Source organism: Neovison vison, chromosome 7 (assembly GCF_020171115.1).
Source record: "Neovison vison isolate M4711 chromosome 7, ASM_NN_V1, whole genome shotgun sequence".
NCBI lineage: Eukaryota > Metazoa > Chordata > Mammalia > Carnivora > Mustelidae > Neogale > Neogale vison.
In genome coordinates this window covers 95,802,602-95,826,999 of record NC_058097.1, presented here as the reverse complement: position 1 = coordinate 95,826,999, position 24,398 = coordinate 95,802,602, and the positions used below count along the sequence as shown (strand labels likewise).

Genomic DNA, 24,398 nt, shown 5'->3' with positions numbered 1-24,398 from the left:
TCATGACCCCAGTGTCCTGGAATGGGGAGCCTGCTTCTCCCTCTGCCTGCTGCTACCCTGCTGCTTGTGCTTTCTCTCAGACAAATAAATAAATAAAATCTTTAAAAATTTTGTCCAAAATCTACAAGTAACTTATAATTTAATAGCAAAAATTTAATAATTTGATTTTAAAATGGGGATGGGGGACACTTGGTGGCTCAGTTGAGCATTGGGCTCTTGGCTTTAGCATAGGTCGTGATCTCATGGGTCATGGGATTGAGCCCCGTGTCTGGGTCTGTGCTCAGTGGCCAGGCCCTCTCCCCCTCCTCCCACTCCTTCACATGCTTTCTCTCTTTCTTTCTCAAACAAATAAATCTTCTCTTAACAAACGGGCTAGGGACTTGAATTGACATTTTTCCAAAGAAAGCATACAAATGGCCAAGAGATACATGAAAAGATTCTCAAAGTCAATAATATCAGGAAAATGCAAATCAAAACCACAGTGAGCTATTACCTCATACCTGTCAGAATGGCTACGATGAAACAAAACAAAACAAAAAACAAAGGCAGGGCTGAAGAAATTGGAATCCTTTAGTACGCTGTTGATGGAAACGCAAAATGGTGCAGCCACTATGGAAAACAGATGGAGGTTCCTCAAAAACTAAAACAGAACTACCATATGATCTAGGAATTCTACTCCTGGGACTATACCAGAAGGAAATGAAAACACTAGGTCAGGAGATATCTGTACCTCCCATGCTCCTAGCAGTATCATCCACAACGGCCAAGATGTAGAAAGAATCTGAAGGTCCATCAACGGATGGATTTTTTAAAATGTGGTATAAACATATAAACATAAAATGGAACATTACTCAGCCTCTAAAAAGAAGGGAGGTCTGCAAATGTGACAAGATGGATGAACCTTGAGGGCACTATGCTGAGTGAGATGAGCCAGTCACAGGAGGACAGATACTCAATGATTCCACTTACATGAGGTTTCTAATGTAGTTAAACTCAAAGAAGCAAAGAATAGAATGGTGGTAGTAAGGGATTGGGGGGAGGGGGACATGGGGAGTTGCTAATCCACACATATAAAATTCCAGTTCTGCCTAAATGAGTAAATTCTAGGGATCTGCTGACTAACATTGTGCCAACAGATAAAAACACTTTATTATGCACTGAAAACTCTGTTAAGAAGGTAGAGCTCATGTTAAGTGTTCTTACTTAAAAAAAACCCAAAGACCTCTTGTTAAGGTTACAAGTCCCGTTACCCACACTGGGTCAGAGGAGTGCAGGCAGATGGAGGAGTTAAGAGAGAGAAGCCTCAACAGCACTACCAGAGGACCTCTGTCTAGGTCGCTCACAGACTGGGGGAAGGGCTGCCTGGTGTTTGACTCTTGTGCAAGAAGAGTAAGTTCGAGAAGCTGGTGCCAGCCAGCTCGGAATGAAGGGAGGTTGCTCAGCAGGCAATCAGTCCTCACTTCCGGGGCCTCTCAGGCAGAAATGCTCTGTGTGTGTCCCATGGACAAGACATGAGCCCCTGAAGAGGCAGAAGAGGCAGAAGAGGTGTGGGGTTCTCTTAGCTCATATCCACGAGAACTAGCTCGAGAGGGAAAAGACCTTAGTGGAAAGAGGCTGTGGGTGAATCACTGGGCTCCCAGGAACATGGAAGGTTGGCAGAGAGCAGGGGACAGCACACCCTTTCATTAAGGAAGCTGCAGGAGAACAGAGCCTAACCTCCCCCAAACCCCCTGAGGCAAGAAATGCAAACATCTGTCCAACCCAGAGAGTGTGGAAGCCATCCGACAGCCATTCCAAAGGTCCAGCAAAAGCATTCAGCATCCGTCCCCGCTACACCTCCCCCCCAACTCAAACTTGTACCTCTCTGCCCATCCACACTCCACTTCATCCACTAAGGGCATGGAGAGGTAAAGGCTTTGGTAGGGGGGTGGGGAGAAGGGAGGATCAAACCCCTCGTCGCTGTTATAGGCTTCCCACCATGGGTGTGCAAGGGAATGGCTGTTTCTCTGAGTGATGTCAGACTTAATCGGGGACCAGACAGCCCCATCACTATATAGTGAATTGGGACTGTGTTTTGTGTCCTCAAGTGGCCAAAGGATTTTTGTTACCTAACACTGAGCAGAAGAGTCATCGGACTACTCATGTTTTTATGCAGGGGTATTAAAAGGCCCAAACTATAGATGTTTTCTGATAATACATCTCAGGGTTGGGTTGGCTGCCCAACATGCCACATACACGTGCATGGGTTTTTTAAAAAATGCTTTTCCACTATAGATACTGTTTTGCAGCCAATAACTCCCACTTAGCATCGTATTAAGAATGCTATGCTACATCAGTATTTTCTTATTCCTGCACCTGTTCCATAGTATATGTACCTAGTCCCTTATTGTTGGATACAGGAGTTTTGGTTTTTATTTTTTTCTTTTTTTTTTCCCAATTTATTTATTTTCAGAAAAACAGTATTCATTATTTTTTCACCACACCCAGTGCTCCATGCAAGCCGTGCCCGAGTTTTGGGTTTTTTAAAAAAAGATTTTATTTCTTTATTTGTCAGAAATAAAGAGAGAGAGAACACAAGCAGAGGGATCGGCAGGCAGAGGGAGAAGCAGGCTCCCCACTGAGCAGGGAGCCCAATGTGGGGCTCATTCCCAGGACTCTGGGATCATGACCTGAGCTGAAGGCAGACTCTTAACCAATGGAGCCACCCAGGTGTCCTTGGGAGTTGTTGCTTTTTTTCTCATTAAAAAATGTCCAATTATTAGAGAGGTTGACTACTATTTCATTTGTTCATTGCATACTTTTTTTTTTATGAGTTACCTGCTCAACACAGGTTATTTTAAGCCTGGTGTCACTGAAAATATCAGTTCTTCAAAGCTCAAGGCAAAGGACCAAAAGGATGTCAGAATGGGTAACAGAATTTTCTTGGTTGTTTGCCTCCCGTTACTCCTGCCTCTGTTCAGACTGTGGTGGTCAATACAAAGAGAGGTACGATGGGGCCTCAGGACACAGACACTATTGTCATAGACGTTCTCCAGCGCCATCTTCATCTTCTCCTGCCAGTGGCCCCAGACTGGCTTGGCGGCATAGTGACACCGTCTGAGCGTGTGTGTGAGTGGATGGGGGGACAGTCAGAAGATGAGTTCTGATCCCTTCGATACTTGGGCTGATCAAGTAACATCTATGTGTCTCATTTCTCTCATCTAGACAACTCAATTCTTCATGACGAGACCCCCTGCTTACCGGTGTGGACTTGTTTCCCGTCATCCCCTCACGTACCACCAGGAGCCAACCATTCAAAGCCCTGGCCACACTCTCCGGCCTTTCCCCAAGTTGCTCTACGCCTGCTTTGTCTTCCCTCCTGTAGGTATTCTTGGTCCCATGATCTAGCTCAGTGCTGGCACTTAGCTAAAGGATTAAAAAATGTTTTTTGAGTGAAAAATTAAATGAATTCAATTCAACTACAATGAGCATTTTCGTTTGTAAAGAGGCTGGGGATACATTAGGAAATGTGAGCTCTAACAGCGGGAAAAGATACACAGAAGAGCCGTGTTAGAACACAGGGCATGTCAGATCCTCAAAAGAAAAGAAGTTGGGGCACCTGGGAGGCTCCATCAGTTAAGCGTCTGCCTTCGGTTCAGGTCATGATCCCCGGGTCCTGGGATCGAGCCCCATGACATGCTCTCTGCTCAGCCGAGAGTTTGCTTCTCCCTCCGCCTACCTCTCCCACTGCTTCCCACTCTCTCTCTCTGTCCAACAAATAAATAAATAAAATCTTAAAAAAAGAAAAAAGAAAAATAGTCTCGGGGCCCCTAAGTGGCTCAGTCTGGCTCTTGGTTTTGCTCGGGTCATGATCTCGGGGGACCTGGTATGGAGCCCCCAGGTCAGGCTCAGGCTCCGCGGTGGGTCTGCTGTGGGGTTCTCTCCCTCTGCCCCTCCCCACACATACCCTCTCTCTCTAAAAAATAAATAATCTTTACAATGAAACAAAAAACACCAGTCTCTCTACTCACAATACTTCTGACACTAACTGCCCAGAATTAGTGTAGACTCCATAGGTTAAAAACTCAGTCCTACAGGACTTGACCCCACTTCAGCCACTGATCTCCAATCCAGGATCCTGGTACTTCGGACTGACCATCCAAGGGCCGGTCTTGGGGTTGGATTATTTGCTGGAACAGCTCAAAGGACACAAGTGAAGAATTTACCTACTATTGCCAACGTATTACAAAGGATTTTTATCAATGACACAAACGGACAGCCACATTAAGAAATACACAGGACAAGGTCTGGAAGCGTCCTGAGCACAGGAGTTTCTGTGGGGTTGGGGTTACACAGCCCCTCCCAGCATATGGATGCATTCTTGTTCACCACCCAGAAGCTCTCTGAACTTTCTGGCTTAAGGTCCTTATAGAAGCTTCGTTGGGTAGGTATGATTGGCTAAATCTTTAGCTGTCATTGGTTAAGTTCATCTCCAGCCCCCACCCCTCCCCACTCCTCCCTGGAGGTCAGGGGGTGAGGCTTAAAGTTCTAATCCTCTATTCACATGACCGGTTCCTCTGACTCCAAGTTCCAGAAGTCCCCGACTGGGGTGTGGTTGAAAGGAGCGCACTATGAATAACTAAAGACGAATGGATAAAGAAGATATGGTCTGCATGTACAATGGAATAGTACTCAGCCATCAGAAAGGATGAATGAATACCCAACTTTTGCATCAGCATGGATGGGTCGGGAGGAGATTATGCTGACTGAGGTGAGTCAAGGACAGAAAGTCATATCATATGGTTTCACTTACTTGTGGAGCATAAGGAATAGCATGGAGGACATTAAGAGAAAGAAGGGGAAAATGAAGTGGGGGGAATTGGAGGGGGAGATGAACCATGAGAGACTGTGAACTCCAAGAAACAAACTGAGGGTATTAGAGGGGAAAGGGGTAGCGGAATGGGTGAGCCTGGTGATGGGTATTAAGGAGGGCACAGACGGCATGGAGCACTGGGTGATACACGTAAACAATGAATCTTGGAACACTGCATCAAAAACTAATGACGTGGGGCACCTGGGTGGCTCAGTGGGTTAAAGCCTCTGCCTTCGGCTCAGGTCATGATCTCAGGGTCCTGGGATCGAGCCCTGCATCGCGCTATCTGCTCGGCAGGGAGCCTGCTTCCCCCTCTTTCTCTGCCTGCCTCTCCGCCTACTTGTCATCTCTGTCTGTCAAATAAATAAATAAAACTCTTTAAAAAAAAAAACTAATGATGTACTGTATGGTGACTAACATAATAAAAAATAACAACAATTTAAAAAATAAAATACATGTTTAAAAACAAACAAACAAAAACCCCACACAAAAACAAACCCCAAAAACAAAAACAAAAGATATTCCTCTCACCTCTACCACTCAGGAAATTTCCAGGGTTTTAGAAGCTCTGTGCCAGGAACCAGAGACAAAGATCAAATACATATATTTCTTCTTATGTCACAATCACATGATAAAAAAAAAATTCTTGCTTTGGGACCATAAAGAAGGATATGATTTGTTCTGGGTTAGGGCTGAGGAAGCATTCATAGAGATGGGTCTTAGGAGAGATTGAAATATACTGGCGTATACTGGAGGATAAATGCCATGAGGGCAGAGCCTGAATCTGCCACTGTTCCTCCCCAGGGATGCTCTTCTGTGAATGATCAAATGGTTTGGAAAAGATTGTGCGTGTGTGTGTGTGTGTGTGTGTGTGTGTGTGTGTTGGTGTGTGTATAGGAAGGGGTAGAGTTGCAGACCATCATTGGTGGACCGTAGCCTGAGGAAAGGAAGTAGAAAAGGAGTGAAGAGGCAGGTTTTCCTTCTTTTTGTTTTGTTGCAGTGTTCATAGAAGTTTTTATCTGTTGGCCTTGAGTTAAGAGAAATCATGCAAGCTTAGTCCTGGAGGCCAATCACTGCCTATTAACATATTCTATATAATACTGTCCTACGTCATTGGACATAAATAAGAACCCCAGAAACTCTGAAATTCTCTCAGTTCCTTATTAGAAACACACAAGAGAAGGTTTTAAGACTCAGATCTTGCTGGTCTTCCGGAAGCTTCCTATGCTTTCTTATGAAGAATAGGGCTTGGAGGGGAAGTCAAAGATTTATTTTTGTGGCTTCACACCTGTCACTCCAACCAGCCCACTGGGTGGCTGTTCCCTGATTCAGCAAATTCACCTAAAAGCTAGAGATAAGGAGACAGTTACCAATAACCCTTTAGCACATAATTAACTTCCCTTTTATCAGAAATGACTGTGCACTTCTCTAGTTATCACTTAGAATAATAATAAAAATAAAAATACATAAATGGTTAACCTAAATATCATTCTCCACGTGCAAGTTTAAAAAATTACATTTAGCAATTTCTGCTAAAAAAAAAAAATTAGTGAACACATAGCAGAAGTAACTGAAGGTGAACAGATTCCGGGAGGAGTGCAGGGGTGAGGGGTGAGGTACAACCCCCAGTTACCCACCATAAACCAACACGAGCCCTATTCTTTAGGACTTTAGTTCCCAACACTGCAAAGAAGATGTGTGGGGCGCCTGGGTGGCTCAGTGGGTTAAAGCCTCTGCCTTGGGCTCAGGTCGTGATCCCAGGGTCCTGGGATCGAGCCCCGCATCAGGCTCTCTGCTCGGCAGGGAGCCTGCTTCCCCCTCTCTCTCTGCCTACCTCTTTGCCCCCTTGTGATCTCTCTGTCAAAAAAAAAAAAAAAAAAAAAGTGTTGAAATGAAGATGTGCGTATGCTAGTGCAAGCTCACTATGTGTGTTATGTAGAATTGGAACAATGGAGGCGTTAACAGGCCATACTTGGGAGCCCTAGTCCCCCATCCACCTCTAACCCGCTGTCAAGGCCAGTATCTTTATGGCCGCTCTCCTCATCATTTCAGCTCCCACCGATCTTTCTCTCATTCCCAAAGCCTACCGTCGGGACCACCCATGAAGTACTTAGTCATGTGCTGTACGGTATTTAAATTTTCATGCCCGTGTGCCTAAAGAGACGATCAATTTCTTGGGTTCTACATTCCGCATTTACCACAGCAGACCGCAAAAATCACACAAATACTAGGTCCTCAAAATACTGTCAAGAATCTCTTATTTGAATGAAATGGAAATATCACTAATCTTGATCCCCAAAGGGGCTGGGATTTATTTAAATAAACTCCCATCATGATAAACTTGGAAAGGACCATCTCTTTCCTTTCTCGTCATGCCCGTTGAAGACACCATTCTCAGCCTCGCCGCTTTGAACCTAGAGATATATGTTCAATATATTCCAGCACATTCTGGAATTCCAGGGCCAAATGACCTGCCGGGGCTTCATCCTGGCGCACAGCAGCTTACCTGGTCGGTGCTGGGCGGCACAAGGTAGAATGATGGCTTTATCTCTCTCCTCATGACTTGGGACAAGCTTCTAAACCAAGATCCCCAGTGTCCTAGGCTGGTGGAGAGGGCACAGTGAAGACAGGGGGACTCCCCACTTGCCGAAGCTGAAACACGTCTGCTGACCCCACACAAAGAGAAAGTGCCGCCCAAAAGTCAACTTGCGGCTACTTCACCAAGGGAAACTGCCACGGGAAGGGTCTTGGTTTTTATTTTTTTGGAGGAGAGGAGGGGATTTCGATCATCAGTCAGCGTTCATTCTTTTTGCTTGGAATGGGAGAGCTGACAGGTAAGGAAATGAAAGCACCTGCACTCTCCTCCGGCCACCCGGGCACCTGCTGTCTGGCAGGCTGTTCACCTCCGCTTGCCCGGGCGCTGGCTCCTTGGGGCCGGTCAGTCCCTCCTGGCTCATCAGGTACCTGCTGGCAGCTTCGATGCACAAGTCCTTTACCAGGCCATCTGGAGCCGGAGAACACTTGCCAGGCTCCCTTGCTAGAACTCTGCTTCGAATTCTGCCCACCTTTCCCTTCATCTCCTGCCCTGGTCTCACGCCTAAGACCTGACCTTCACTGGGGAGAGAAAGTAGCTCATGAGATAGAACAGCTAGCTCCCTGTTTCAGAGCTGGTGAAGGAACCGGCGGCCTGCCGTGTTCAGATCTATTACCTCCCTGGACTCCCAGAGCGTGGAGTCCATCTGAACTGGCCAGTTTCAGTGTGAACAGTGGTCCGATGCCAAAAGCTCCTGAAAGCCAAAAACCTGGGCTCCCATGAACTCACCGTACCCCCTCTCCAGCCGGTCAGCCCCAACTCCTGCTAATGTAACTTTGCAAAGATTTCCTGAGCCTCTCCCCTTCTCTTCATCCTTAGTCAGGGCCCCTAAACATCCCTCTTCTTCTTTTTTTTTTTTTAAGATTTTATTTATTTATTTGACAGACAGAGATCACAAGTAGGCAGAGAGGCAGGCAGAGAGAGAGGAAGAGAAGCAGACTCCCTGCTGAGCAGAGAGCCAGATGCGGGGCTTGATCCCAGGACGGTGAGATCATGACCTGAGCCCAAGGCAGTGGCTTAACCCACTGAGCCACCCAGGGCCCTAAACATCTCTCTTCTAATCCCGGCATCACCAGCTGACTCACTCTGCTGCTCCGGGCATCCCAGGGGCTCCCCAGGGGCTCCCGTTTGCAGCCAGCCCTCCTGCCAGTCATGGGCTCTCACTCTCTACTCTGGTGACAGCACTCCTGCTCCCCAGAGTCCCCCACATCTTTGCGCCGTCTCTAGGGCTGCCTGCCCCGTTTGGGATGCCCTTCCCGCCTTTATAGAGCCCCACACCCCACTCAAGACTCAGGCCTCGTCTCCTCCAGCGAAGTCCTCCCTGAGACCTCACCTGGGGGGAAATGACCTCTGTGTCCCTGTGTGTAGCTGGCTCATTGTCTGTCATGGTACATGAAATAGGCTGTTTTTAAGTCCTTCTCCATCGCTGAGGGTGGAGACTATGGAGAGCATTCTGTATTTCCCGTACTGGTTCCTAACAGGATCTCCCGTGCATGTATCAGCTAAATAAATGAGCGCTGCTCTACGGAAGTGTTGTTGAACCCATGGTAGGGATAAAAATCTCTCTCACGGGGCTCTCACCCTAGAAAGGAACACAGAAGTACCCAGCCTCGAACCCCCCAGGGCTGTGAGGCGCTGCTGACCCACCCGATGACTACCGCAACCCGGGAAGGCAGGCGGACCCACACCCCTAGAGAAGGGGGCACCGGTCTACCTGCCCAGGAGACCCAGGCCCCTGGAGGTGCAGAAGCTTCCATCTTTATGGCTCCATCTGTGAGTGGCCCAGAGCAGCTCAGTGATGAAGCTCAGAGGATCTGAGGCCAGAAAAGCATTTTTATCGCTTTCATGCTAAAACTGTCATTTCTTCAAAGCACAGGTTGGAAATTGTGCCATTTACAACATTTGTTGTTGGTTCTCAGACACAGCAAATTATTTATAATGAAAAGTTACACTGATGTATCTTTGTATTCCTGTGAACTCTCTCCAAGATCCGTAAGGCCCTGAACAACGAACAACGAACAATGTGTGAAAAGTTGCCACACGGAAGAAATGAAAAACTGCCATGCAGGAGTCCGGAGGCAGGCGGGGCCAAATGCTAGGTACAGAATGCTAGGCAGACCAAGGTGAGGGTGGGGTCCGGTGTGGCTTTGAAGGTGGAGACAGCTACCCTACAGGGAATACGTTACTCATACACCTTTTAAAGATTTTTGCCTGGATGTCAGGGGCAAGGCAATTAAACAGCTGTGGACAGACATGACCTAATTTATTGGCCTTTCCAGCTGTCTTGTGTGGAGCCGTTGCTACCCGAACCTACAAATAAGGATGCGTTTTGATGGGATGCAGGGTGGCGGGGGGGGGGGGCCGCCCTGACATCCCCCGCCCCCACCCCAACGGGGAAGGTCATTGTCAGAAATCACCCCAGTGGAGCGTCCGCGCTTTGGCTACTCAGAGCAGAGACGCTCCTCTACCCACGGGGAGGGCAGGACTTTCAGGAGTTCTCCCGTGGCCTCCGCTCAGCATGACTGGGAGCCACCACGTGCAAGCCCGCGTGCAAATACATGGTAATAATCCAGCAACCGAGACCCCACCCTCAAACAGGCACAGTCCAAAGAGTCATTTTTAAATACCTTGCTGGAATCTGGAAGAAAGGAAGAAAACCAAGTGTAAAATACACGGCAGCCTTTTTTTTCTTTTATCTTTTTTTTTTTAATAGGCTGTTAAAACGTCTGCAGTTTCAAAGATCCCCCCCAAATGAAAAGAAAAACCTGGGTCACCCTCTGAACGCTGAAACAATTTAAATCAAAACGCTGGCTGTTTCGGGGATTTCATATAACCCCTCAGGCGGTCCTCGGGCCATCCGGGAGCGTCTGAGGAGTCTGTCTCCAGAGGCCCCCCGGGCTCGGTCACTGAAGCCTGAACCTCATCAGCGACCCCGGAACGTTCTCGGGCCTCCCGTGGCCCATGAGCGTGTTCCGCGTGGCTGCAGGGGATCCTGGGGGCCCTCTGTCCGACCAGGCTCTGATCTCTGCTCACGTGTTCTCTCCACTGCTGTTGAACTCCCTGAAAGCTAAGGGATTAACTGCCCCTGGAACCTCCACTTCCCCCACCCCCATCCTGGTCTCTGTTGTCTCGTGTCGCGATCACGTCACCCACGGAGCCACAGAACACACAGCACCAGTGCCTTGGGGGACAGTCGGAGTCCCACGTTCTAGTCCCACATTCTGGACATTACTCTGGTCTTAAGACTCTTTGAGGAAAGAGAGAAACAAGGATAATAATACAGGGGTTGGGGGGTGATAGGGATACTCATGTTTGTTCTTTCTACCTTCAAGGACATTTTTTTAAGGGCTCTGGTGAACACCGGAAGCTTTATGGCTCTGCATATATTCAAGTATTCCTGAAGAATCACAGAATCGGCACCGAGGTAGGTAACTCCTCCCTCTCGCTTTTGGCCAATTTGTACTAAAACCAGGCTGCTTTTGCCTTTCAAGAGCTCTTGTCACCTTCTCTGGCTAGGCCGTCCTACTTCCTCACCGTGAACGTGACCACCCAGCAGCCGCTGCCCAGAGCCTGTGCCCGGAGCGTGGGAGCAGAGTCACAAGGACACGACTCACAACAAGCCTCCCGTGGTTATCCCAGCCCTCCCGTTTGTGTGCAACCCACATTTCGTGGGCAGTAAAACAAAACAAAACAACAAAAAGTAAAAAGCAATTCTTCCCGTTGCCAGACTCCACAACAAACAGCTCCAGGGACGGAAGGTCCCTTTGATCCTACCAAGCAATTTTAAAGTGGGGAAGCACTGGAAACAAGGTTTATTACGTCTGCGTGGGGCACAGCCTTCTCAGTCGTCCCCTGCTAGGGCTCCAAGCCTTCCCCTCCCAAACCACAGGGTTTCCTGAAAATCGACACTCCCTCAACTTGTGCAATAGACAGGAGCGTAGGAAAGATGTGTGTGGCAGGCGGAGTCAGGGCCCCATGCCCGGGCTGTCAGGCCAGGATCCCTCATTGCACATTATAACCATCTGGGGGAGCTTTAAAAAATGCCCGTGCCCAGCCTGATCGCAGAGCAATTAAGCCAGAATGTCAAGGTGAGGCCTGGCCCCGGTAATCCAAAGAGTTCCCCCAGGTAGCTGTCATTTCAGCCAGGTCTGACAACCTGTCTTAGCAGAGCCTGCAGGCCAAGACCTGTCATTTCAGAAGCCCAGAAGATAGCAAGTATCTTAGTGTCCAGGTGGGCTCATAGAGAACAGAAGTGCCACACCCACACGAGAAGGCAGAACGAGAGGGTCTGTGGTCCCTGCTCAGGATGCCGTGCCCTTCACTTTCCCCCACGAGGGGCTGCTGATTGGATGCCTGACCCCAGGGCAGTCCATCTACAGGCTGGCCAGAGATGTGTCCTGTAACCCAGCACGAGGCTCTGGAACAGAGAATGCAAAAAGCAGCAGTCTGTCGAAGAATCAAGGGCACGCCGGGAGGAAGAGAGTGTGGGCTAGGATACGCGAGCAGAGCATGTGGCCGGTTCCTGGAGCTGCCCTGGCTCCCCAAGTCCTTCAAATTTCAGTTTCAGTCCACGCATAACCTTTCTGCAAAGCCCACTGTGCCTTAGGTGCCCTGAGCGACACTCTTCTTTTCCACTTAAAGACCCTGAGTCACAGGTGCACGACCACCCAGGACGGCAGAGAGAAGCAGCAGCACGGAGAAGCAAGAGCAGAGCAGGGCAACTCCCCACAGGTGCAGAAGCCAGAGAAACTGTAAAAGAATACAGAACGGGCATGGACAGTAGCCCAGGATAACAGGAAGGAAAATGCATAAGAATCGTCTGGCAGGAAGGAAAGCTTTAGCCGTGTGAGGCTGGGCAGTGAGAAAATGCAGGTGCTCTGGGATTGACAGAAGACAGCAGGAATGGGAGAGAAAAGAACAAGGATCCATGCTGCTGGGGGATGGCCTCTGCACGTTTCCTCTCCAGGCTCTAACTATGGGTCAGCTGCTTTCAGCTGGCTTCAGCCGCAGGAGACTGGAGGGCAAGAAGACAGAAGAAGGCGGGGTATTCTCGTTCTCCCTCTGCCTCAAGCAGAACTTCTGGCAGTGAATGAATGCCTCCCCGGCCAGTCTCCAAATCCCCCAGACAGGCCTAACATGCTCCCTTACAGTTTCTCTTGGGGGATCCTAGTCCAGGCTTGGATAACACCACTGCTCCCTTTTCCTCTCCAGCCAGTGGTGTGCCAAAGCTGGCTTGTACTGGCTCAAAAGGGCAGATGGTCAAATACTCAGGAATTTTGCAAGCTGGTTGTTAACTGTTGCTAGCCTGAAATTGGCCAATGCTACAAATCAAGGCTTTTTCTCCAGGGGAGCCAGTTACCAGCAGAACATTGCCTCCAGGCTTCCTGCTGGGGTCTGTCCAGGGCTGCCTCACTGTCCCTGATGGGTTTTTCTGCCTCTTTCCATCACCAGGGAACCAATTCACTGCACAACATTCTATTTTAAATAAGTAGTTTCTGTTTTCCTGGTGGGCCCCTGATTGATGTGCAGACAGTGATCTCCTACAGAGCTTAACCAGTTTCCCTGGGAGTGGTAAACATTCAATTCACAACATGGCAGGTTTTAATTTTGTTTGCTCATTTGTCCACTAATCCCGTTAATCACTTATCCTTGTGATTAATCCTTAAAGCAAATTAATTTTGTGATAAATTAAAAACTTATGTCACCCTAGCAGGGGATTGGTTTGACTGTCAAAAGAACCAGATGTAAGAGACAACCAGGGGATGCCTGGGTGGCTCAGTTGGTTAAGCATCTTGTCTTTGGCTCAGGTCATGATCCCAGTGTCCTGGGATCAAGCTCCCTGGTCCCGCGTCAAGCTCCCGGGAAGCCTGCTTCTCCCTTTGCCTTTCCCCCTGCTCCTGCACTCTCTTCTCTCTCTCCCTCTCTCTCTCTCTCTGTCAAATAAATATATTTAAAAAAAAAAAAAGAAGGACAACCAGGTCACGTGATATAGATTTCAGGATGAATGGTCTGGCCTGGCTTGGGTCTGCCACCAGGCACAGGAAATGGGAAGACAAGGAAGTGAAACATGACCCATTATCTATGCGTACTAATACAGGTGCAAAATCACACTTCTCTGCACAAAAGCCTTTCCCCTCCAAGTTCCTTCTTAGTTCCATGATAGCGGGTGCTGCAGCATTTGCCTCGCCAACACTCTGTGGCTGTTAATTGTTTGTTTGTTTGTTTGTTTCTTTAAGAGAAATTCCTTTCTCTTAAAGGAATAATCATAGAGTCTTGGAAGCAGATGGAGATAAATGGTACCAGGACAATCTGCAAGCCATTTGTGGGGGGGAGGGTTCAATTCATTTAATTATCCTACTTTAAAAATAAAATATATATTGGATCATTAAAAAGTTCATTTTTAAAAAAGATTTTAAAAAGTAGCGGTAAATATTGACCTAATCTAGATGGGAGAAATTTCTAATCTCAAAAAGAAAAATTTTTTAAACTTGGTACATTTTGTTATATAAAAATGGAGGGGCACCTGGCTGGCACAGTTGGTTTAGTAATCGACTTTTGGTTTCGCCTCAGGTCAGTCTCATGGCTGTGAGATGGAGCCCTGCATCGGACTCTGTGCTCAGCCAAGAGTCTGCTTGAGATTCTCGCTCCCTCCCTCTTGTGCTCTCTCCTTTTCAAACACATAAATAAATCTTAAGAAAATATATTTTTAATGGAAAAAATTCCTACTGCTTTCAGCGAAATAGAAGTGCAAACTGAAAATGGAAATATGTTGTAATAAATAGGACAAAAGTCAATTTCCTTAAGAGAGAAACAGATAAATCGGAAAGAAAAAAACACACTGAGATTCTATGTCAGACAGTGCTAATTGCCTTCTAGAATCTGTTCCCTCCTCCTCTCTGGTTTTGCCATGCGCAGCAAAGTGTTCAGTTTCAGAGGAGGGATCACAATTGGTCCAAGCCTAACATCTGAATCCCATTTCTTGATTTCCCAATTCCCTTGCAGTGAGGGTGGCCTTATGACCTGGTTCTGGTGAATGAGACATAAGGAGGAATTGGGTGGGAGGGCATCTGGAAAAGCTTTTACTCTTATGGTAAAGCACAAGCATATCTGGCTCCACCACAGCCCCTTCCTCCTGTCTGGAACAGGAAACCGATGTTCAGAGCAGTTGCAGCCATTTTGTGCTGTAAGACACCATCCTGACAGCTTAAACCACTAAACCAGCTACTGCTTGTCTCCTTCCAGAGATCTTTTAATATCAGAAAATTGGATTTCCAATTTGTTAAAGCCATGGTAAGATCTGTTATATATGACAAGAAGCATTCTGAATATAAATCTTGAAATAAAAATGGGCAAAAATATGAATAGACAATTCATAAATCATGAAATGTAAATGAGTCGTAAACATATGAAAAAAGTTGAAATTCATTATAACCAGTGCTAGATATGAAATCAAGTTAAAAAATGGTTTTTTGACTACAAAATTAACAGATTAAAAAAAAAAACACAATAATATCATCCAGTGCTGACATGGGTATGGTAAAATAAGAGGCTTCTCACATTGCCAGTCAAGGTGAAATATGGTGGAACATTTTTTGGGGAAGTAATCTGGTCACATGTTATAAGAATTTAGAAAATATATTATAAACTAAGGATCCTACTTTGTGTAATTTACCCTGGGGAGACAATTTATTATTTTTTTTAAGATTTTTTTTTTACTTACTTATTTTACAGAGAGATAGAGAGAGAGAGCATAATTAAGTAGGCAGAGGGAGAGGGAGAAACAGGCTCTCCACTGAGCAGAGAGCCTGATTCGGGGCTGGATCCCAGGACCCTGGGATCATGACCCAAGCCAAAGGCAGCTGCTTAACCTGAGCCACCCAGGCGCTCCCTAGGGAGACAATTTAAATCGAATTAAGGATGTAATCATGAAGGTTTGTCACAGTATTATTTAATAAAGCAATAAGAATTTTTAAAAAGTAAGAAAAAAATCAAAGTAATTAATTAATAATTAAATTCTAAAATATTAAATTCTAAAATATATACAGTAGAATAGTCACAAAAAATAACACCAGAACCTTTCTTTGGGAAGTGGGGAGTTTGGTCACTGCTGGCCCCAATCCCTTCTTTCATCATTAGAAAGTCTGACACACAGTGCCATGAGGAAGCTGGCTCCTCTGGTAGGCCAAGCTGATATTCTAAGTACGATCTTTATTTATTTTTTTTAAAGATTTTATTTATTTATTTGACAGACAGAGATCACAAGTAGGCAGAGAAGCAGGCAGAGGGAGAGGAGGAAGCAGGCTCCCTGCCGAGCAGAGAGCCCGATGTGGGGCTCAATCCCAGGACCCTGGGATCATGACCTGAGCCGAAGGCAGAGGCTTTAACCCACTGAGCCACCCAGGCGCCCCTTAAGTACGACCTTTAAATAGGGCCATTGGCAATGCCAACAAGGAAACATCCCTGGGAAGGAGAGTGAGGTGAGCCTACAGCTCTCGAATATCGCAGCAGATATTCATGCAGAACTAACTGCAGGAGAATAGGCCTGAATTGATTCAGTGAGAGTCTTGGCCAGCTGATTCTACACAAAGACTCAAGAATGCTAACAGAGAGAAACATGTTTTCTAACACAACCTTCTTTGTCTTTGGTTTCCCCAAGTCTTCCCTTCCTTCCCTCTGTATTCCTTCACGGACGTAAGTTAAGGTCCATTTCATTAGAAATTGAGCATCTACTAGGTGTGTAAGGCTCTTCATCCCTAAGACGATCTTCAGCCACATGGAACTCAAGACTGATCTAGAAGGCAACTTACCAAGAATACATTAATATTACAATATGTATGAAACATTAGAAAGAAAAGGGTGGGAAAACATCCAGTTTTTGTTTGTTTGTTTGTTTGTTTTTTAAACAAATCGTTTCAGGGGCACCTGGGTGGCTCAGTGGGTTAAAGCCTCTGCCTTTGGCTCGGGTCATGATCCCAGAGTCCTGGGATCAAGCCCCACATCGGGCTCTCTGCTCAGCAGGGAGCCTGCTTCCCCCTCTCTCTGCCTGCCTCTCTGCCTACTCGTGATCTCTGTCGAATAAATAAAATCTTTTTTAAAAAAATCGTTTCAAAAGATGTACTTATGAAGTTAAAAAACATAGCCAAACATTTTGTATTTCCTTACGATCCAAAGAAACAGCCACCATTTTTTAGTTAACCTATGAAAATTGTAAGAAATAAAATAATCGTAAAAGGGTTAGAGTCCCTTTAAATAACATGCCCAAGAGATAGCCGCCATTAACGGTTTGGAGCACAACCTCACAGAAAGCACACAAGCTTCCTAAAGCATAACTCGTTGCCTGTGATGTTTCCTATCTACGGCCGATCCCACTAGGGATACCCTAGCATCCCTTACGCCCTGTTCCTTGATAATAACTTTTGGTCAGACACAGGGCAGCCTAGCATTATATGTGCTCTCATGTCATGCTCAGTGGAAAAAAGGGTTTTGACGTGGAAACATCTCAGTGCTGTTACGGGCTGGGCGGGCAGTGTGCGGCTAATCATGTCACCCTCTTCGGGCTCTGTGGTTGGAGGCAGGGTTGCGTAGTAATTAATGCCGGTGGAGTCCACAAATCCAACACTTCCTGCAGCAGTATCTCCATCGGGTTCCTTCTCCTCCCTGAGCTCCCTCCTCAGAAAGGAGATAAAAAAATATCCCTTCCCTCAGGCTGTTGTGGGAATTAAATGAGCAAACGCACTGGCAGAGTTTGGCACAGGGCGAGGGCTAAGCGAGCATTAGCTATCACTACTGTGGTTACCATTCGCTTTAAAAAGACCGAAGTGCCTGTTCTATCGATTATGAGACTAAAAACACACAGAGAGGAAAGACTTGGAAAGCTACAGGACTTCTGATGTCACACAGCCGCCAAAGGACACTGCCCCCCAAACCTTGGGGCATGAGACTATAATATGACGGTAGTTCCACAAGTACTGCCGTGGGAGACCCATCCACGGCCATCGCTAGACGGGAGGGGACGTGTGAGAGAAAGATCTCCCCGAGGATTAAAGGAATGAACTAAACCGGCTGTTCCTGGAAGCTGCAGACACGACAGATCCATGAGAACCCCACACCACGTTAAGTGAACACACAAGCCTACATGGCAGTCCTGTAAATTCTGGATGGTTCCCGTGGTCCCTTTCCTGAGGCCACATGGGGCTGCTGGAGGGCAAGCGACAGTTAAATGAATACTTCCTCTTACCATCAACCAAGAATGTTCATAGACCCACCCCATCGGAGGCAGAGTCTGGGTTTTATTTTCTACCGAGCCAACCCAGGGTCTGGCACATGGTAGATATCCCATAACTAGGAGCCTGATTGTTTCCTGAAAGTCTCTCTGTGAGCCAGAGGCCAGCGTCACCGGCTGGTCGAGTAGAGGACAAGCAGAAAGCCTAGGGCAGGAGAGTGTGTATCTGGCTTTTAACCTCTCCGGGTTGTTCAGCGTCCATGGCTGCCAACACGCCGCGATTTGGAAATACACATTCCCCCTGGGATAAGCCATAGCTACTAAGTTCTGGAAAATCTTCCTGGGCTGCAGCCTTGCCACTGGACTCAGTCTAAACTTAGACACGCCATTTCACCGCTTGATGACATCAGGCACTGTGATGCCTTATACTTTGTAAGTTTTCTGCAACAGGAAAAATAACTATTTTTGATTTATTGGTAGCTCTTCTGTGAGCTGAGTGCTTGATATAATCTCTAGGTACTTTCTATTTCAGTTACGTTTAGGAGACCGGAGTGGGTGGGCTTGGGGGATGCTGTGGGAGTGACAAGTAGGGAGTTGTGTTTTTCCAAGATTTGTGACAAAGTAAGATGCTTTTCAGATTTTATATATTAAACATGTATGTATATATATAAACATGTATAGATATACATTATACTATGTGTATTTGTGTATATACATGTACACACACACACACACACTTTTCTACAAAGTGTGAGAGAAGTATGGGGAAAATTTCCACCTGCCACTAAACTGTGATTCAAACTCTCTGCCCTTCTTTTCTCACTGAGGCTAGAACCACAGCCTGTGCCAGGTCTGAGAAGTCATTCCCAAGTCAATAGCCCCAAGAAAAAACCCTTTCTACAAGAAGAGGAACTGTCAGATTGGAATTTCAGCAGTTAATTTCCCCCTCTTGAACTGGCTTTCAAAGTATTTCTGTAGGACAGATTCCAGACTCACAGGACAGAACCGGATCAATGTAACAGAGACTGTTGGGTCTTAACAGGGTTCAGAGGAGGGAGGAATCCCATCAGGCTGGGCAGAAGGTCGGGGGGGGGGGTGGCACACTCAAAGTGAGAAGTGAGGCGAGAAGCTAGGACTGCAAAAGCCTCTGAGTCTGGCCTGTGCAGGTCATGAAGCCCCCCATCAGGTTTTCTCCAGAGGCCTATTACAGGCAGGAACCTTGCCTGTCCATGGTGTCTCTGTCGCTAAGCCAGGAAATCCACTATCCTTGCCCTCATCTGCCTTCCTAGAACCTTGGGAGCTTGGGAGGTGCCCAGCATTCCTGCCCAGCCGACCACGGGTCCCTTCCCCATCCTGGCAGTGTTAGGCTCCCGGGGAGACAAGAAGCAAGCCCCGACTGCCCAGCAAACCTCCACGGCCTGTTCACCATGTGCCAGGAGCTGTGTCAGGCCCTAAAGATTCACCAAAAGGAGAAGCATCGATTTTTGCCCTTTTTTCTGTTGTTGTTGTTGCCTATTTTGCCTATTTTTAAGACACAGCAATAACACACATGTGGTATTTTGTGTTCTGCTTTTTCACAGAACAATGCCTCCTACGCATCATTTTCCCCACAGTTGTATTTGTGATAAGCTTGAGGTGTCTCTATAGCCTTGACAACAAGGTAGCCAGAAAATGTAAAATTTGAATAAAATACTGGGTACGATACAATTATCTCCATAACTGTCCATTATAAATGGCTGCACTTTAATCGGATATTTAGATTTGAAACTTGGCACTATTTTGCTATTATTTTCCCACTATTTTGCTATTTTGTAATACTGCAATGAATATCTGTGGGTATACGTTCTTTATTTTCCTCAGGGAAAAAAAATATACAGTATACAGTATAGCGGGAAGAATATATATTTTAGAGCCAGATAGATTTGAGTTCAAATTCTAGCTCTGTCGGTTAGGATCTATGTGACCTTGGGCAAGTTCCTTCACCTCAAGACACTTGGGTTTCCCTTCCGTGCAAACCCATCAGTGCTACTTATCCCAAGTGACAGTGGTGAGGATTACTTAATGCTAAAATCATTCTGAGATAGATCGGGATTTAAATTCTGGCTCTCCTGCTTAACTGGGATAAGATACTCCACTTCTGTTAAGCCGTTTCCCTCTCTGTGAAATGGAAATTCAAATATGTATGTAATGAGGTTCTTGGGACAATTAATTAAATACATATGACGTGTTTAGTACAGTGCCGAGTACACAGTAGGGGATCGATAAAAGTTAGCTGTCATTATCACAGTAATTACTATTATTACATAAGAAGGCGGCACTTGATAAATGCTAGTACCTCAGACTCCTACTAAGGAGAAATATCCAAGAATCGGAGACTGGGTCAAGAGTAAGGCATATGTTCATAAGCAGCGCCATATTGTTCACCAAAAGAACCGCACACCACCAACAGCACGATGAATCTATCCACTTCACAGCCATCCTCACCAGCAGCTTTTATTTTGTTATTTTTAAATACTTCAATTTTCACTTCTTTATTACTGCGAAGGTGGCCATTTTCTCATCACGTTTTGTTTCCTGTTGGGATATCGTTTAGCATGAACACCTTATTTCTACCTTGTGCCTGTTTATCAGTTTGAATCTTCAATATTTGAATAAACTCTTTATGTATCAGGAACATAATATTTAATGCAAATACTTTCCAGAGACGGCTGGTACCGATGCAGGAAGACCAGGGCTAGATCTGTGCATGGAGGAGCATTTCTATGGGTAGGGCTGTTAGGTCTTGCAAGGGGAACTCAACTAACTACTCCCACATCAATCTCTAGGCATCTCCAGCCCCGCATGACACTGTGGTTCTAGGTTTCTAACTAAAGGATCGTTCTTAGTTGTCTTGTAGATACTTCAAGCCTATTATAGACATAATTAAACTCCTCAGTTGTCCCCCAACTAGCAAACTTTCCAAACTTCTCCGTTTGGTCCCTTAATGTCCTAGCCAAGTTATCTGGCTATTGTTTCTCATTGCAAGTACCCTCTCTGTCCACCCCATTTTCCAAAGTTTGTGTTAGACCACTTTACTTTAAGGAAAGACCTACACAAAACAGGGACAAAACAGTCCCTGTTTTGGCCAAATGGAATCCAAAGAGCATTTTTAGTTTTTTGGAGAAAGGTAAAAAGCCAAACTAGAGTCTAGCCTATGTTTGGGAGGGAGGCAGCCCACAGCCCAAGCAGCCAGAATGGCATACTGCCCAGCTCCTTCTTGAAGGAGCCACACTCAGCATCTCAGCACCAAAGCTGCAATGCCTTTTTTTAAAGTGGTTTATTTTTTTTTAACTTTTTAAAAAGATTTTATTTATCAAGAGTGGGAAGGGGCAGAGGGAGAGAGAGAATCTCAACCAGACTCCATGCTGAGCGTGGAGCCCTACAAGGGGCTCGATTTGACCACCTGAGATCAAGACCAGAGCTGAAATCAATCCGGAGTCAGAGGCTCCAGCCACTGAACTGCTCAGGCGCCCCCAAGCTACCGCAATTCTGAACTGTGTGAACGAACATCTGTGCCTTATCTCTATTTATTTTGTGCATCCTTTATCAAAGATGCATCCTATGGTTTCAGAAAAGCCTAAAAGACGTTATTTTTGGTGTCTGGGAATGCTCAAAAAATTTTCCATATGATCTTTTGGTAATCGCTTCTTTCCTTTATGCTGTGTGGGCTTGTGACGCTTTCTTAGGAAATGCTTTATTTTTGGATAACGGGGAAAATCTGCAGAGCACAAAGCCCTCCCAGTCTCTCACATGGGTCTGTGGTACAGCATCCTAAGTAATACTCTTGTATGAGAAGTCACGTGTTCTGACTTCTGATTTGGAAAATATGATCATATATATCAAGAAAATTAGCTGAGACAGCCAAGTTGACATGTTATCTCAGGCCTTTTTCACATGCCCGCATCTGCTACTGAAACCCGTGCACGTGAGCTGGTACTTACGCAGAACAACGCCCAGAAGAGGGCTATCCAGTGATGGGTGTCTGACTGTGGGATTCGGGAATTAAACAGGAGGAAGGAAAGTACTAGAAATAACTGTCTTTAGCATTTGGTCCAAGTGTCTGCTGTCCTTCAATTAGTTTTATATATTAATGGTGACGTTTTTTAAATTATTGGGGGTAATTATTTCTAACAGTTTAATCGTTAGCAGTATTGATTTTGTCTTAGCATTATGCCTTCTTCTGTGCATGCCCCAGTTATGATATCAGTGCCACGCTATCAGAAAGGGTGTTTCAACCTTCCTCCTGAGGGCCAACCCAATGGCTTTGCCCCCTGTGTGTAGTTCCAGGTCCCCCTAAGGGCAGCTGTCCTGGGCACCATCAGCTGCTATTGGGGAAACACAACAGAGCAAGCAGCAGTCCAGATACAAAAAATCAAAATTCCCTTGAATGAAAATTAAACCAAATAATCTCACTATTTCTAAGACCATAGTTCATGAGGAGCACGTTGATAGTAACATCCTAAGTGGAAGCTTCCCCCTGTCATTTCCTAATTCTCCCCTCAACTTCCCCAAGAATACATACTGGATCACGTATGAAGCCCCGTCCTCTCTAGAGAAACAAAAACACCTCCAAGGACACACACCGAGAGCCACCAGTTCCTTAGTCCTTTTGGGAAATGGGTTGAAAACAAACTGCATACAATTCTAAAGTTCTCCTTCCCGAGGCTGGGTGTGTCTGTGTGTAGGGCACGTGCATATGTGTGGGTCTACACACATGGATGCGTGTGGGTGTGAACACAATGTGCCCACACAGTGAGGAAACGGTGGAGCCTATTTGTCTAAAAGCAGAGTATGATGGCATGAAATACACATCCTCACCCCTTCCAATACTCGTTACTCCCCACAGGAGCTGTATCTGCTGAGAAGAGTGAAGACCGGGCTTTGAGCCCAGTGTATTCTAACTGCTTCTACAAAGACCAACGAGGGTTTTCCTATGTGAAGAGTATTTTTGGAGGGGGTTTTTTTGGGGGGTGAGGGGGAGGATGGCCAGTGCAATCTTTGGAAAGAGGTGGAAACCTAGAAGTGACATCACCAAGAAGCTGCTCGCAAACAAAACGGCTTTCTAAATTCGAGTCAAGGATGTATTTTTGGTCTGAGAGGGATGCCCAGAAACGCCTACCACAGGCACCTGGAGAAAGCCTTGAGGGGGTCTGTTCTAGAACTGGCGAGCAAGTCCTTCTGTTCACTCCAGGACCACACTTTCCCACCAGAAAAACTGGTTAATTTACATCCCAGGCAATTACCGGTCGATATCGTTTTCAGGTATCTAACCCCCACCCGTAACACTGTATGGCAAGATCAAGGGTGAAATGTCGCAGCAACTTCTCCCCGGGAGCGCCACGCGCAAGGAGACCCGCCCATTCCAGCCGCTCCGCGCGCCCCAGTGCGAGGCCGGCTCGCCCCGCAGCACGGCCAGTTCCTGGAACGGGGCCTTCAGGGTGGGAGCCCTTCGCCGCCAGGGAGATGCCGCCTCGCCCGGGCGCCGCAGACGGTGGGCGCGGGGTGGAGACAGGCGGCTCAGGGGTCGCGGACGAGTGTGCGGGGCGAGGGCGGACCGCGGGGAGGACCAGGGCAAAGAAGCACGTGGTGCGCTCGGGCCAGGGTTCCGCCCCATTTCACCCGCCCACCCGGCCTCCGCGACCGCCCGGGGGCACCTGAGCGCGCGGCACCGCGTCGTCGGCTGCCCGGACAGTCGGGACCCAGCGGCCGACCGCCGCCCACGTGCGTGTCCCGCCCGGGGCGCCTCAGCTCCGCGGGACCCATTCCGGGAGAAACGCTCCGGAAAACCTGCCAGCACGGCGAGGGCAGAGTCGCTCCGCAGCGCGCCGCAGGCTGGCGGGTCGGGGATGCCGCGCGTGGGCAGAGCACAGCCGGGCTTCCTACCGCCGGTCAGAGAGCCGCCGAGCCCAGCTTTCCCCCGCGGATGCTGCGCGTCCCGGGGCCGCGACAGGTGCGCCGCGAGGGCTCGGCGCCCCGCTCCGCGCGCGCCACGGGGCGGGGGGCCGGGTAGGGGAGCCCCGCGCGCTCCAGGGGGTCGGGTGCGGGGGGGGGCGCTGCGCGCTCCAGGGGGTCGGGTGGGGGCGCCCGCGCGCCCGGGGGTCGGGTAGGGGGGCCTCGCGCGCGCCGGGCCCCTGCAGAAGACAAAGGAACTCGTTCTCTACCTGATCCTGTCCTTCTCTGCCCTCCGGAGCTCCTCATTTCTTTCCAGCACCTGGAGGATCTTCCTGGCCTCCTCGTCATTTAAGAAGCTGAAATCAAACCCCTGAGGCGCTTCCGTCATGTTCTCTACCGTGTGTGAAGGAAGCTCCTTGGCGCCTCTTGTTACGAAGACATTTTTCAAGGCAGAGAAGACCAGTTTCAGGAACTTGGTCCCGGAGCCAAGAAGAAGTCCGCCCCTTTGAAAATCTACAACCACAAACTTCGGGAACGGCCCACACCTACGGGGCTCTCATTTCGACAACACCTTAATGACAGGGTGGTGGGAGCCTCTCCAACCGAGACGCGGAGCGATCCGCGGCGCCCGCAGAGGGAACCAATCCCATTCCAAAGGGAGGGCCCTTGGGCGGCTCTCCTCCCCCTGCCCGTCCACCGCCTATCACACTCGTTAAAGTAACAACCCGGCCTCTTTGGGCACGGGAATGAGGCCGGAGTTTAAGGGTTGGCGCCAACGCAGTGTTTGCTTTGGCCGGCGG

At 47.6% G+C, this 24,398-nt stretch overlaps 1 protein-coding gene across 3 annotated transcripts in view; it reads right to left on the bottom strand.

Moving 5' to 3' along the window:
- The window catches only part of EXPH5 (exophilin 5), a 68,058-nt gene extending 43,876 nt beyond the window's left edge, over window positions 1–24,182 (bottom strand). For all 3 annotated transcript variants that reach the window (XM_044257695.1, XM_044257696.1, XM_044257697.1), the window contains exon 1: window positions 23,868–24,182. In XM_044257695.1, the coding sequence (XP_044113630.1) occupies window positions 23,868–23,986 (119 nt within the window). In that variant the 5' untranslated portion in view covers window positions 23,987–24,182. The remainder of the gene's footprint in view (window positions 1–23,867) is intronic.
- Window positions 24,183–24,398: the final 216 nt, after the last annotated feature.